We start from the raw sequence: 12269 nt of genomic DNA on the forward strand, positions 1-12269 counted from the left end.
CAGCAAAGTGGCTAGTAAGCATCACGGCACAGCGATGGTAGTGTAGGGGGGCAGCCTGGAGGAGACACACTGGAGACTGTGATCGAGGGACAGGAAGATGGGGCAGCAGCTCAAGCGCCGAGGGAAATGCTGAAGATGGGAGACGAAGAACTCTGTGAGCTGGAGAATGATCCAGCAGACAGGCAATGCGGGGGACGGACAACACCCAGGCATTAAGCCCTAAAGAAGGCAACTGCTAGCCTGGGACCCCGGACAGTGGTGGAAAAGCTGGTCTTATACAGGGTAGGCACTTCAGGAGATGGAACAGCAAGGAAAAAAAGGATATCCTGAAGAGGTGGGTAGGTGTGTCATTCTGGGAGTGGAAAAGTAAGGGAAATCCCTTACTGATTGGTTTCTTATTTTCTCACTGAAGAAGACAGCAGCTCACAGGGTTTTCTATGTTCATCAACAATTAAGAGGTCATTAAAAGCAAAAAGATAATTACAAACAGGTAAGATTGAAAAACTGCTATTTATTTGACAGGAAGTTCTTGAATAAAGAAATGGCAATAATTGGTACTTACATGAATTCAAAATCTTTTCACTGAGCACCAAGTAGAATAGTTCCCAATTTTTTCAGTAAGAACCTCTATTACTGAAAGACTGCCTAAAATGTAACTCGTTTATCTAGGTTTTTAATCAAGAAATCTAAAGCTGCCAACCAGAGCTTCTACTTGGTATGAGGTGGCCAAGTTAACAACCTTGAAGTCGTATAATGTAAGTAAAAACAACTTTTAAAAGCTCTGTTTAATCTACACTGAGGGCTTGGCCCCAGGCTGAGTACCCCACACACATACACACAAACAAGAATGAGTAATAAGTATTATACATAAAAGATAAATAGTAAATGGTCACTGTACATTCAGAGGGGAACAATGTCTATTTCTCACGAGGGGCACAGAGACAGATACAAATCACTAACTCCGGGGCACCTGGGTGGCTCAGCCAGTTAAGCGACTGCTTTCGGCTCAAGTCATGATCCCAGGGTCATGGGATTAAGCCCCACATCGGGCTCTCCGCTCAGTGGCGAGTCTGCTTCTCCCTCTCCAGAGCTCTGTGATCTCTCCTGCTTTCACTCTCAAATAAATAAAATCTTCTAAAACAAAACAAAACAAACAAACAAATCACTAACCCCCCCAGGGAGAATGAAGCAAGGCTGGCAAAGACAGAAGAAGTCCTGTGTCCTTGGGGTGCAATGGAGAGGGGGTATAGAGGCTTCAGGGGGCCAGGTGGCATCCAGGTCAAACAACCATGAATGATGGGTGTCAGTGTTATGGAGGGAGGAGCCTTCAAGGCTGAAGGAGACAATACATCAGGACACTGGTTGCAGAAGTACTGCCTGTTCAGGAAACAATCGAGCATTTGTTTGGGGTCAGGAGATGTAATCTGGTAAGAGACTGTAAACAACAGAGAAAGGAAAATCTCACCTAGGGAGCACCACATGCAATGCCCTTCTGAACTTCTCAAGGGCAGCTCAACAGAGAATCTTGTTGGCCCGTGTAACCAACAAGAGTCAAATGCCTTCCCAAATGCTGAGGCTCCCGTGACTGTTGAGGACGGGGAGTTCGCTGAGGGTCATCCTGCAGCCCACTCCCCACCCAGAGGCACCAGTCCCTTGGAATCAACGTCACTCATAAGCAAGAACCATCCTTAGTGGAAAATTCTGCTACAAAAAACCAGAAACAAAAACGACACAAGCAGACAAAACTCAAAATGAAAAGCGACGATCACAGCAAGCTTTAACTCCTCACCCTGCACACACACCTCAAGTGTCATGCGGAAAACAAGGTCTGTGCCCTTCCTCACAGATTCATCACTGCAGAACATAACAAAATTGAGCCTATCACTGCTCCTCCTACACACCTCCACTCCAAAAAGTGAAAAAGCACCACACGAAATATAAACTTAGCCCAAATAAAAGTCAACATCAACGTACCACTATACTATTACCACACTAACTTAGGATATTATAATCCTTTCAACCTATTTACAAAATATCCTCATTCTAAGAGCTCTGGATGCATCACAAACATCACTGTATTAGATTCCTCTTCTTGAGGTAATTTAAAGTCTTGAAACATGCAAATTTACCTATTTTTCTGCATTACCACTGAGGGATAACTGTCATAAAAAGCCTACAACCAAAATCCTCATCCTCTCAGATCAAATCATGCAAGCTAATCTAAAACTGGAAACACACAGAGATTAAGTCATAAACAAAAAAATACAAACAGAAAAAAGAAACAGATTTTCAAAAGGAAATCTGTAGGTGGCATCAGACCACCAGTCTAAACTTTGTTAAAGACAGGAAAACTTACTTGATTTACCAAAATATATAGGCATTTTATAAAGTACTCAAGAAATAACACATAAAAAATAAGGGGAAAAATTTAGGTGAGATCATCAACAAAAATCATCTCATTCTTTGGCAAAGAGTTCTTCCAAAATGTCACGTCCACAAGAAGTGATATCTGGCAAATCCGCGTTTAGGCAGATGCACACACCAGATCACCTCCAGACCAGCTCTGACTCAGGTCTGCTTCATTGGTGCGGGGATGTTAGCAGAGGCCTGCTCGAGGTAGGCCAAGGAGCCCTGAGGGATGTCCGCTGGCTTTTTGTGCTGCACGTTGATGTCCTCCAGCACCTGCTGCCAATGCCTCAGTTTTGTCAAGTGCTTCTGGACCAGAGCGTCTTTCCGCTGTAATTCATTCCTCAGCTCTGAGACATCCTACAAACAAAGACAACGAAGAGCAAGCTCAAGAAAAGGGGAAAGAGCTCCTGACTTGGTAAGACTCTAAGAAGTAAATTCAAAACAGGAGAATCAATTAAACCATCGTACGCCCATTACCCGGCTTGGCTCCACCATCCGAACGACCCACAGCAGCTCCTCCAATGGAAGATGCCTAACACTGGGAGTTTTTATTTTTCATTTTCTTTTAATAAGTAATACAGATGTTCCAATATTCCCAAGTACCAAAGGGCAGCCGAAGAAAATCAGTCTCTTTCCCATCCTGGTGCCCAGGCACCCAGTACCTCCGTCCAAAGTCTACTGCTGAGAATCTAAAACACTGAGAATCTGAAACATATGCTAATAACTGTTTTAAAAAGAGTCCAAAACCACTGCTCTATCAGTTCAGGATGAAGTGTTACAATCTCATAGTCAAGTGCTTTTTAAATGAATACCAGCATTATAATTCTTTATTAAGGCCCAGCCTTGAACACACCTATGTTCTTATTCAAGTGTTCAAATCAGGAAATGATGACAGGATAAACTGTAAAGCTATCATCTTACCCTTCACGTCCTCAACAGCGGATATAAATGAATAAAAAGAATGTTTTCAATTAATGGGGACTAGTTACTTCAAAAAAGTACCAAAAACAATCATTTCAATTTAGTGTTTCTCATTAGGGGCATCACAGGCCTCTTGGGCAAGAGGATTCTTCTCCCTTCCACAATGCACGCGGCAGGCTTTGGCCCAACACACGAAATACCAGTAAAGCTTCCCAGTCATCGTGGCAACCTCAACACATTTCCAAATGCCCCCGTTTTTAAAGAACTGAGATAAATGAAATCCCGAGTCTCAAGCAACCTGGACAGAACATTTAATTTTTGATTCCTTGAACAAAACTTGAGCCCTTCCTGTGTCTAAAGCAGCCGGGGATACACACAGCTCACATTTTCTGTCCAAAATGAGTTTGTCATCTACATTAATGGCTTCTCCACCTTTTTCAAGCAACAGAACGTTTCCTGTAAGAAGTCTTCCATGAAAGCCAGCAAATGAAACTGCTCTGTTTGAAGCCCATCTTTCCCCCCTCCACCCTCTGGCTCCACTACCTGCCAAGCTTGTCATCAACACTGACAACTAGCAACATTTGTATTCAATCTATAAAGCCCTACTGTAACTCATGGGAAAAGGATGTATCTCATTTAAAGCACAGATGGAATCATGACAACATGTGCTCTTCTTAAAAGTTGAGGAGAAATATGAGTTCATACCTCTTTGATAACTTGCTCTGGTTTCTGGACAGATAACTGCAATCTTTTTTGTAGGAAAAAACATTCCGTCTGTCTCGCAATATCCAGAAATTTCTGGATACACTGATCAACACCTTATAAAAAAAAAAGACCAAAATATTAAGAAAAACACTAGACACATATTACCTCCCTCATAAATGAACAGTCGAAATATCAAAACAGCACCTCCCCATAGATGTAATCTGGAATTTTAATTTTGGTCACAGCAATGATACTGACTCCCAACCCCCATGTATTAACCAACATTAAATACCATGTAATTTGTGCTTTTATGAGGTGAATGATACCTCAGTTCAACACAAAAGTTCTTCTGAAGAGAGACAATCCAGAGATCTAGCAATTAGCATCATGACTTCCAGTTAAAATGTAACATGTAAAACACAGTACAAAAAAAAATCAGAAACACTGGTTGCCTCTGCAGAAAGAACCTGGGTGAAGCTGGGGAAGTACAAGAGACTTTTCTCTGTAACACCTTCAAAAATAATCAAAACTTATTTTTTTGCAAAAAGCAGCATTGTTGGTTATCACTGTCCTATACCAAAATGGAAAGCTCATTTTAAGTGGCTCATTACGAGTGACATGTTAATTAATAAACTGAACAATGAACCAGCAGTATATAGAAATGACTGCATAAATCTTACTCCCAGGAAAAGTTCTCTTAGGATACAAATAGACCTGAAACACATGGAGTGTAAAATCAGCAATTAGGAATCTTGCTGAAAGCAAGAACATAGTCTACAAAGAGTAAATTCTTACCAGTTCTAATCTCTTCCTGATCCGTACCATTGACATAGTCCTGACTCACAAGAGAAGCAAAGCAAGCCTGTGTGATCCAAACATGTAAGAAAAAAAATGTCATTCACATGTCAAAAATCCTCCTTCAGAATAAGAAATAACTTCTCGTGAAGTCATTCAAGGAGTTGATAGAGTCTGGGTTTGCACATCAGCTGACAAGTTATCCCCCTGCTAATGAAGAAACTTGGTACACTGAGTCCATCAGACCCTCGGAGGGAGAGTCTGCAAATGAGGCTGCTGGTATCTGCGAGCACAGCCACCTGGTCCCCACTCCTGCCACTCACCCCTTACCCCAAGGTCCCATTCCACACCAGAGCCTGCGGCCCTGTTCCAGCCCCACTTACATCCCCTCCGATGCTTACATGAACTACATTATCACCGTATCCGGACTCAGGTAAATCATCACCTCCTCAGAGAGGCCATCTGTCACTAATCTTGAAACGCGCCTCTCCTGCTCACTATCCTCAAGCCCAGCTTTACTGTTTTTCACACAGTTACCTGACATCGTCCCATTCTTTTAGTCCATTATTAGTTGCTTCCTACCACCAGGCGGGAATTTTACATGTCTTGTTCACTACACTCCTAGTGCAGGAAGACTGCTTGGCACTGACTGGGTGCTCACTACGCGTTAATGACTGACAGGACAACCTAAGAGAACGAGCTTGCTGTCACATGGATAAACAAATCCCAAAGAGACAATTTCTCTAAAGGGACACGATCTAGATGAATATGTGATTCAGCCATGGAGTTCTGCGCACAGGAAACTGCCAGGAAACACACAAAGAAGGCCTATCAGAGGGCAGTGGGGTCAGCCAGAGAATAGGATGGGAGCTGGAGAGGGGAGCAGTGGTCAGAAAGAAAGCCTCAAACCTCAGGAAAGCAGAGCCCCACCAGCAATAAACAAACTACACTTGGTGTGAGGTAGGCATATGCGGGTCCAAATTTAGGCCATCAACCAGATGTGAGGGCCCTTTGGGAAGCAACAAATCCTGCTGCCAGCAGTTTCCCCCCATCTGATTTATAACGAAAAATCACAGGACGCCTCCTGGGGAATCCTTGTAACAACTCAAGAAATCAGAAAATCAGAAAAACAAATTGCCCATTCTGTGTATTACTTGGAAAAATGACTCCTGCTGGATCTAGGATACGAGTAGGGCATACCTGCTCTATGGAATTTGTGGGTACTGGAAAACATCCCACCCAGACCAACCAGGCAAACTGTGGAGCTGCTCCCTCACAGCCAGCAGGGCCACCAGACCTGGTGAAAGGAAATCTGAGCTCAGGAATTTCAGTTCCCTCTTACCCCTTAAAAAAAAAAAAAGGAAATTATACACACAGGTCTTTATAGATAGTTGGGCAGTTGTATGGAGAATAGAATGTGTGGTGGCCTATAAAAAGAATATGCTTTTTTAGAAGTATGCACAGGATGGAACCTTTGACTGGGCAGTAGGGAGGCCCAAAAGTCCTAGTTCTCATTTGCACAAACTAAGGGTTTGGCTTTGGGCAGGTAATTTCTCCTCTGAGCCCCAGTTTCTCCATCCATAAAAGGAAAGGATGGTCTCCAAGGTTCCCTCCCACAAAAAGAGGGCATGATCTCAATAAACTCATTCCATTAAAGAGCATTTACTGAACAACTAGAATGAGAAAGCTGGAGACCTCAAGGGACAGCACCCTTGAAACAGAATATGAAATGAAAAGTGGGCAAGCAGGTGCCACGGGCCACTGGAGGCTCTGGAATAGAGGCCCACACAGACTACAGGGAAATTAAAATGTGGCCTTTGAGCTGAGTCCTGAGAAGACTAGATGGGTGATCATGAAGCAGCAGAGGGAGGGCCAGGTAGCAACTCTCTCTCCTTTTCACCTGATTTTATCCAAACACCCTTTCAGGTTTCACATTCTCTGGGAAGTGCCTTTGGCAGCCAGGCCCATGTGTGCTGCCAGAGTTCCCTGGGTTTTTTTCTACCAGAGCAGTGATCCCACAAACACAGCAAATGACTGCTATTTATCTGTTTCTTCTACCCCCACTGTCATGAATTCCTTCAGGGCAAGGACTGTTTTCTCTGTACTCTTAGCACTGAAGACAGGGACTGACACACAACAGGCTCCTTCACTATTTGACAAATACTCATCAAGCACTTGCTATCTGCTACCACTGTATTAGCACTGATGGGGGAATGAGGGAGAGATGGCCTCTGACTTCACGGGCCTGCCTGGTTTAGTGATAAGTCCTACAAAAGGCACCAGGGGCGGATCCACTGAGGAAAGGATGCACAAGTTGGGGGAGGGGGACCTGGAAACCCAGAGAGAAAACAAACAGCACATGCAGAAAAAGTCTTCTGTAGGCAGATTAAGAGGAAATTGTAATGGAGCAGACAGTTGAATATACAGAGCCAGGAACACCACAGTAAACCTTTTGGCTTTATCTCAAGAGTGACAGGTAGCCACTAACGGGTTTTAACCATTAGGGTGCTGGTGTTGGCTCTGGCCAAGACTTCTACAGAGCCAGTTTCAGCAAGCACTCATGACTGACAGCTACCTCACCTCAATGCTAAATGCTGCTCTAAAGCTTACCAAACCTTCTCCTTTATGGCTTTGCACCACTGCAAAGGCGTCTCATCCTCCTCCCAGATAAATTTCGATGTCCTTTAAATCAGTTATCTCCAAGTTTTTGAATGTACATCCCCCAGTAAAAGCATTTTTCCCATGCAGCCCCAATAACACATTCATTTACAAATTATATTCATGCTCTACTCTGCTATTACACACAGTATAAAACTCACACGACCAGGACTTAAAATGTGGAAAAGGTGGCTGCAATTAAAAGCTATTTTATTTCCACACAATAATGGCTCATCTTCCACTCTAGAGACCACTGAAAGCACTTTTTTTTTTTTTTTTAATTTTTAAGCACCTATTTTCACCTCTCCTTTGTCTACCACCACTCCCCATTTTCCTTGCGAGAGGGGTTAACTTCTTGGGTAGAACTCAAGAGTCTGGGGTCATTCCCGCCTCCCTCGCTCCCTCCCTAACTCCCAGTTTTCCTTCTTCCCCCTCTCCTAGTAGTAAGTTTCACACAGCAAATTTCACATAAGTTCATTTCATCTCATCTCCAAGAGTCCATTTGTTTGGGGCCATCTAAGGGTGGAGCCCAGCAGAAAGGATACAGGACTTAGCAGTGTGACGTTACCCGTCGTAGATGAACCAGTATTAAACACGCAGGAATGCGGGGAAGAGAGCTCAGCGATGCGCCCAAAAAAAAGGTGGGACGGGAACAACCGACTAGGAACCTAGAAGGGTTCCGAAGCTGGAGATGGGCAAACTTCAAGTCCACCAGCTTCCGGAAACATAAGGTTCACGTCTCCGCCAGCAGACCTGAGCAGAATTCCCGCGACCACGTGGAGATTAAAGCAGGTGACTTACGCTCTCTGAGCCTCTTCCCCTATTTGTAAGCCTGATGCGGGCATCGCTGAAAGAGACAACCGCCCAGGCGCAATTTACCTTTCAAGAAAGAAGGGAGGCTGGGAACACAGGCGCCCCAATCTCATCTTACCTCAAAAGATGACTCCAATTCGTCCACCAATGTACTGTTAGAAGTTCTCGGAGGGCCTGGCGCGGCCTGAAGAAGCGAAGCTTGGCCCCTGGAGTCCCCAGGGTGTCCAGGAGGCTGCCCGGAGAACATACCTCCCAGCGGAGCCGCCATTTCTGGATTAGCGCGCAAGGTTCCGTTGGCGCCTGCGCAGAAGCTGGCGCACGAGGCTCACGTGACACGCCTAGTCATGTGATATTGCCTGCCGCTGCAGGCGTCCATTAGGCTTTGGGGAAACTGGGGATTTGATATCCTTGCTTTTTCCTTTTCTGCCCCCGCGGCCAGGCTTTTCTTTTTATTTTCCTAACTTAAGAATTAAAGGCTTGGGGCGCCTGGGTGGCTCAGTCGTTAAGCGTCTGCCTTCGGCTCAGGTTATGATCCCAGGGTCCTGGGATCGCCCCCCCTCGGGCTCCCTGCTCAGCGGGAAGCCTCCTTATCCCTCTCCCACTCCTCCTGCTGGTTTTCTCTCTCTTGCTGTGTCTCTCTCTGTCCAATAAATAAAATCTTAAAAAAAAAAAAAAGAATTAAAGGCTTTGACGGGATTTGACGCTGTTGTGGGGAGTGGAGAATCAGTCACTATGGTAGCGCTAGCCCTTCCCCGGGAGTCAGGATACTCCTGTGTTACTCCCGCCTTTGCCCTTGAGGTTTGGAGTTACTGGTAGCCAAACCTTTCTCTCTTCAGGCTCCGGTTGGCCGTTGGTAGAAGGAGGGAGGCACCCATTCATTCCACTGTTACTGAGCACTTATTGTGCACCAGTGACTAATCTAGTCACTGTGGATGTAACAGGAACAAACTGGCAGAGTAACCGCTAAGTTCTCTGTGCGGAGAGGCGGGTAACAAAAACACTAATGTTAAAGCTCCGTGTCTGTGTGCCTGGAACTGTTCACCTTAGATATTTATGGTTGCATTAAAGCCGCTATACTGCCTTTCAGTAACTTCCTTTTAGCATTTATTTATCTTTTCAGAAGCTAGGGTTTCTTTTCCCATTATATTTAATTTTGCAGTTATCCAGCACATTTACTGAGCCTTCCGTGTTGTTTTTGTGGGAGAGAGACAAACCCAAATATATATAGCAATATCATGTAGAGATAAGTGCTAAGAAGAAAAATGAAAGCCAATAAGGAGATGGCTAGTGATGGATTTGAGATGGGTAGTTGAAGTCCTCTCAAAGAGATCTGCACTAAAGTGACTGGAATGAAAACGTAACCATTACGAAGTTTTCGAGACAAGGGGGCCTTTGAAGAAGGAACCCGCCTGGCATATTTAAGGAACCACAGAAAGGCCAGTAGGGCTGGAGTGAGGGAGGCAAGGCAGAAGTAGCCAGAAAAAGCAGAGGCTCCCCTTTGCTCATCAGGTCTCAGATCAAAACTCATCTTTGCCGCATGAATGTAAATTAAATTAGCCCCACACTCCCAGCCACCTCACCTTGTTTAATTTTCTTTACAGCACCTAAGTATTACCTGAAATTACCTTGTTCATTTGTCTTTGACAAAGTCACCTGACACACATGCACCAACAGAAATGCAAGCTCCATGAGATCAGGGCCTGCCTTGTTCACCTGTATTCTTTTTTTTTTTTTTTAAGGTTTTATTTATTTATTCGACAGAGATAGAGACAGCCAGCGAGAGAGGGAACACAAGCAGGGGGAGTGGGAGAGGAAGGAGCAGGCTCATAGGGGAGGAGCCTGATGTGGGGCTCGATCCCACAACGCCGGGATCACGCCCTGAGCTGAAGGCAGACGCCCAACCGCTGTGCCACCCAGGCGCCCCTGTTCACCTGTATTCTTAACACCCAAAACTGCCAGGCATAATTGTTGAACAGAAATATAACGGCATAAGGGAACTAGTGGACTCAAGTTCTCAAACTGTTTTGGGTCTTAGGACCGCTTTACACTCCTAAAATATTATTGAGTACTACAAACATTTTTGTACTACAAACATGTATGGGTTGTGTCGGTATTTATTCAATTAAAACTTGGAATAGGTAAAATATCTACATATTAAAACTGAGAATTTAAAAAATATATTTAAAAATAAGCCAGTTAATGTTAGCATCAATATTTTAATATATTTTATTAAAAAAAAAAGAAGAGTTGGAATCATTTTACTTGTTTCTGAAAGTAGAAGACTAACGCTTCTCACCCTCCTGTAGTCTTCAACCCCAATGGCCATCTGGAATTGCAAGAGAACCTTGAGGCTGGGTGGTGGTACACAATTCCTGGCCTGGATTTCCGATGACCATGGGGCTGCTTCAGTTTTGGATTCTCTACTTCAGCTACCTCTTAACACTATCGTATTCTAAACCACTACTGTTTTGGATATGGTGCTTTGGACCATAGCCATGCCAGGACCATCCTCACGGATAGATATGGTAATGTTCCCTGCCTCTGAGCATGGTTGGGATGAGTCAAAGGTTTGTGTAATACCTGGCAGCCAAATGTACCTGCAATGACAACTAAATTTCATCTCAGATTAGATAAGCACATGAATCCAGGGCTAGGTTATGCCTTTTGGATCCCACACTCTGGTAAACACAGAGTTCTGTTGTTCCTCTATTTATAAAAAGCCTTTGATAGAAAGCTTTCTGTCAAATCCCTGCTTTGCCTTCTGAGTCACTGGGAAGAAATCTAATTCTAGTTTCCCTTCACAGGCCAGTGGTTCCACCTCTTCATTTTCCCTGACAAAGGAGCTTCTGGACATGGATACCCAGAAGAACCTGTTTACTCACTATTCCTGCCTAATTTTCTTTAATTCCAACAAATAACACAAATGTGCATGCCCATACCCATTCCCTCTCTATAAACCACTTGAGACACATAACATCCTCTTACATGTCAAATTTTTAAAATATTAAAAATAGGGGCGCCTGGGTGGCTTCGTCAGTTACATGTGCAACTCTTGATTTCATCTCAGGTCGTGATCTCAGGGTTGGGAGATCGAGCCCTGTGTCGGTCCGTGCTCAGCAAAGGCGTCTGCTTGAGATTGAGATTCTCTCTCCATCTCTCTGCCCCTCCCCCCTGCACACTCGCTAAAATAAACATTTTAATAAAATATTAAAAATAACTCCAATAAGCAGGTTTCTTGTCAAATGTTCAGTCCTAAAAAAAGAAAAAAAGTATAGATCCAATTCATGGGTAATTTGTTCACCTAGATACAAAAGAAAAAAAGAGGGGAGCTTTGTCCTAAATCTGCATAAGTAGAATTTTGTTGATTGGTTGTAGTCCCAGGTGGTAAGCAAATACTTGACCCATGAACAGTCTCTTATTGGTCTTGTTTCTTAACTCAATATATTCCACATCCATTCAAGTCACTGAACGGACAGATAGCATTACAGTGTTAACAATTAAGAAGCCAGACGCGCCCAGGTGGCACAGCGGTTGGGCGTCTGCCTTCGGCTCAGGGCGTGATCCCGGCGTTATGGGATCGAGCCCCACATCAGGCTCCTCCGCTATAAGCCTTCTTCTTCCTCTCCCACTCCCCCTGACTGTGTTCCCTCTCTTGCTGGCTGTCTCATTCTCTGTCGAATAAATAAATAAAATCTTTAAAAAAAAAAAAAAATTAAGAAGCCAGCTCTGCAGGCAGGCCCCCTCCTGTTTAAATCTCTGCTCTTCCATTTAGAAGCTTGGTGACATTGTTAACATGTTCTGAATCCTCTCTCTGGTACCTATTTTCTTCATCTGTAACATGGGGATAATAGCACCTACCTCACCAACTGATAAACTCATCACTGAGTGCCCTAAAATGATTAACACTGAGAAAATACTGTACCATCTTACTTAGTTCACGTAACACAGCCAGAAGAGACAAGCTGCTG

The 12269-nt window shown here is 44.1% G+C and overlaps 1 protein-coding gene across 1 annotated transcript; it reads right to left on the bottom strand.

Moving 5' to 3' along the window:
- Positions 1-491: 491 nt before the first annotated feature.
- On the bottom strand, positions 492-8602 carry MED28 (mediator complex subunit 28). The gene is made up of 4 exons (XM_045771317.2): positions 8420-8602; positions 4831-4897; positions 4036-4148; positions 492-2766 (listed from the first exon to the last, which is right to left on the bottom strand). The coding sequence occupies exons 1-4, from the start codon at positions 8567-8569 to the stop codon at positions 2569-2571; spliced, it is 528 nt and encodes a 175-aa protein (XP_045627273.1). The 5' UTR covers positions 8570-8602; the 3' UTR covers positions 492-2568.
- Positions 8603-12269: the final 3667 nt, after the last annotated feature.

The sequence above is a fragment of the Ursus americanus genome, chromosome 8 (genome assembly GCF_024610735.1).
Source record: "Ursus americanus isolate L20-20 chromosome 8, mUrsAme1.1.p, whole genome shotgun sequence".
NCBI classification, from domain to species: domain Eukaryota; kingdom Metazoa; phylum Chordata; class Mammalia; order Carnivora; family Ursidae; genus Ursus; species Ursus americanus.

Coding starts and splice junctions, on each gene's coding strand:
- MED28 (XM_045771317.2), bottom strand. CDS start 8,569: ATGGCGGCTCCGCTGGGAGGTATGTTCTCCGGGCAGCCTCCTGGACAC. Junction 4,898..8,419: donor AATTGGAGTCATCTTTTGAG/GTAAGATGAGAT, acceptor TGGATCACACAG/GCTTGCTTTGCTTCTCTTGT. Junction 2,767..4,035: donor CAGAGCAAGTTATCAAAGAG/GTATGAACTCAT, acceptor CTTTGTTTGTAG/GATGTCTCAGAGCTGAGGAA.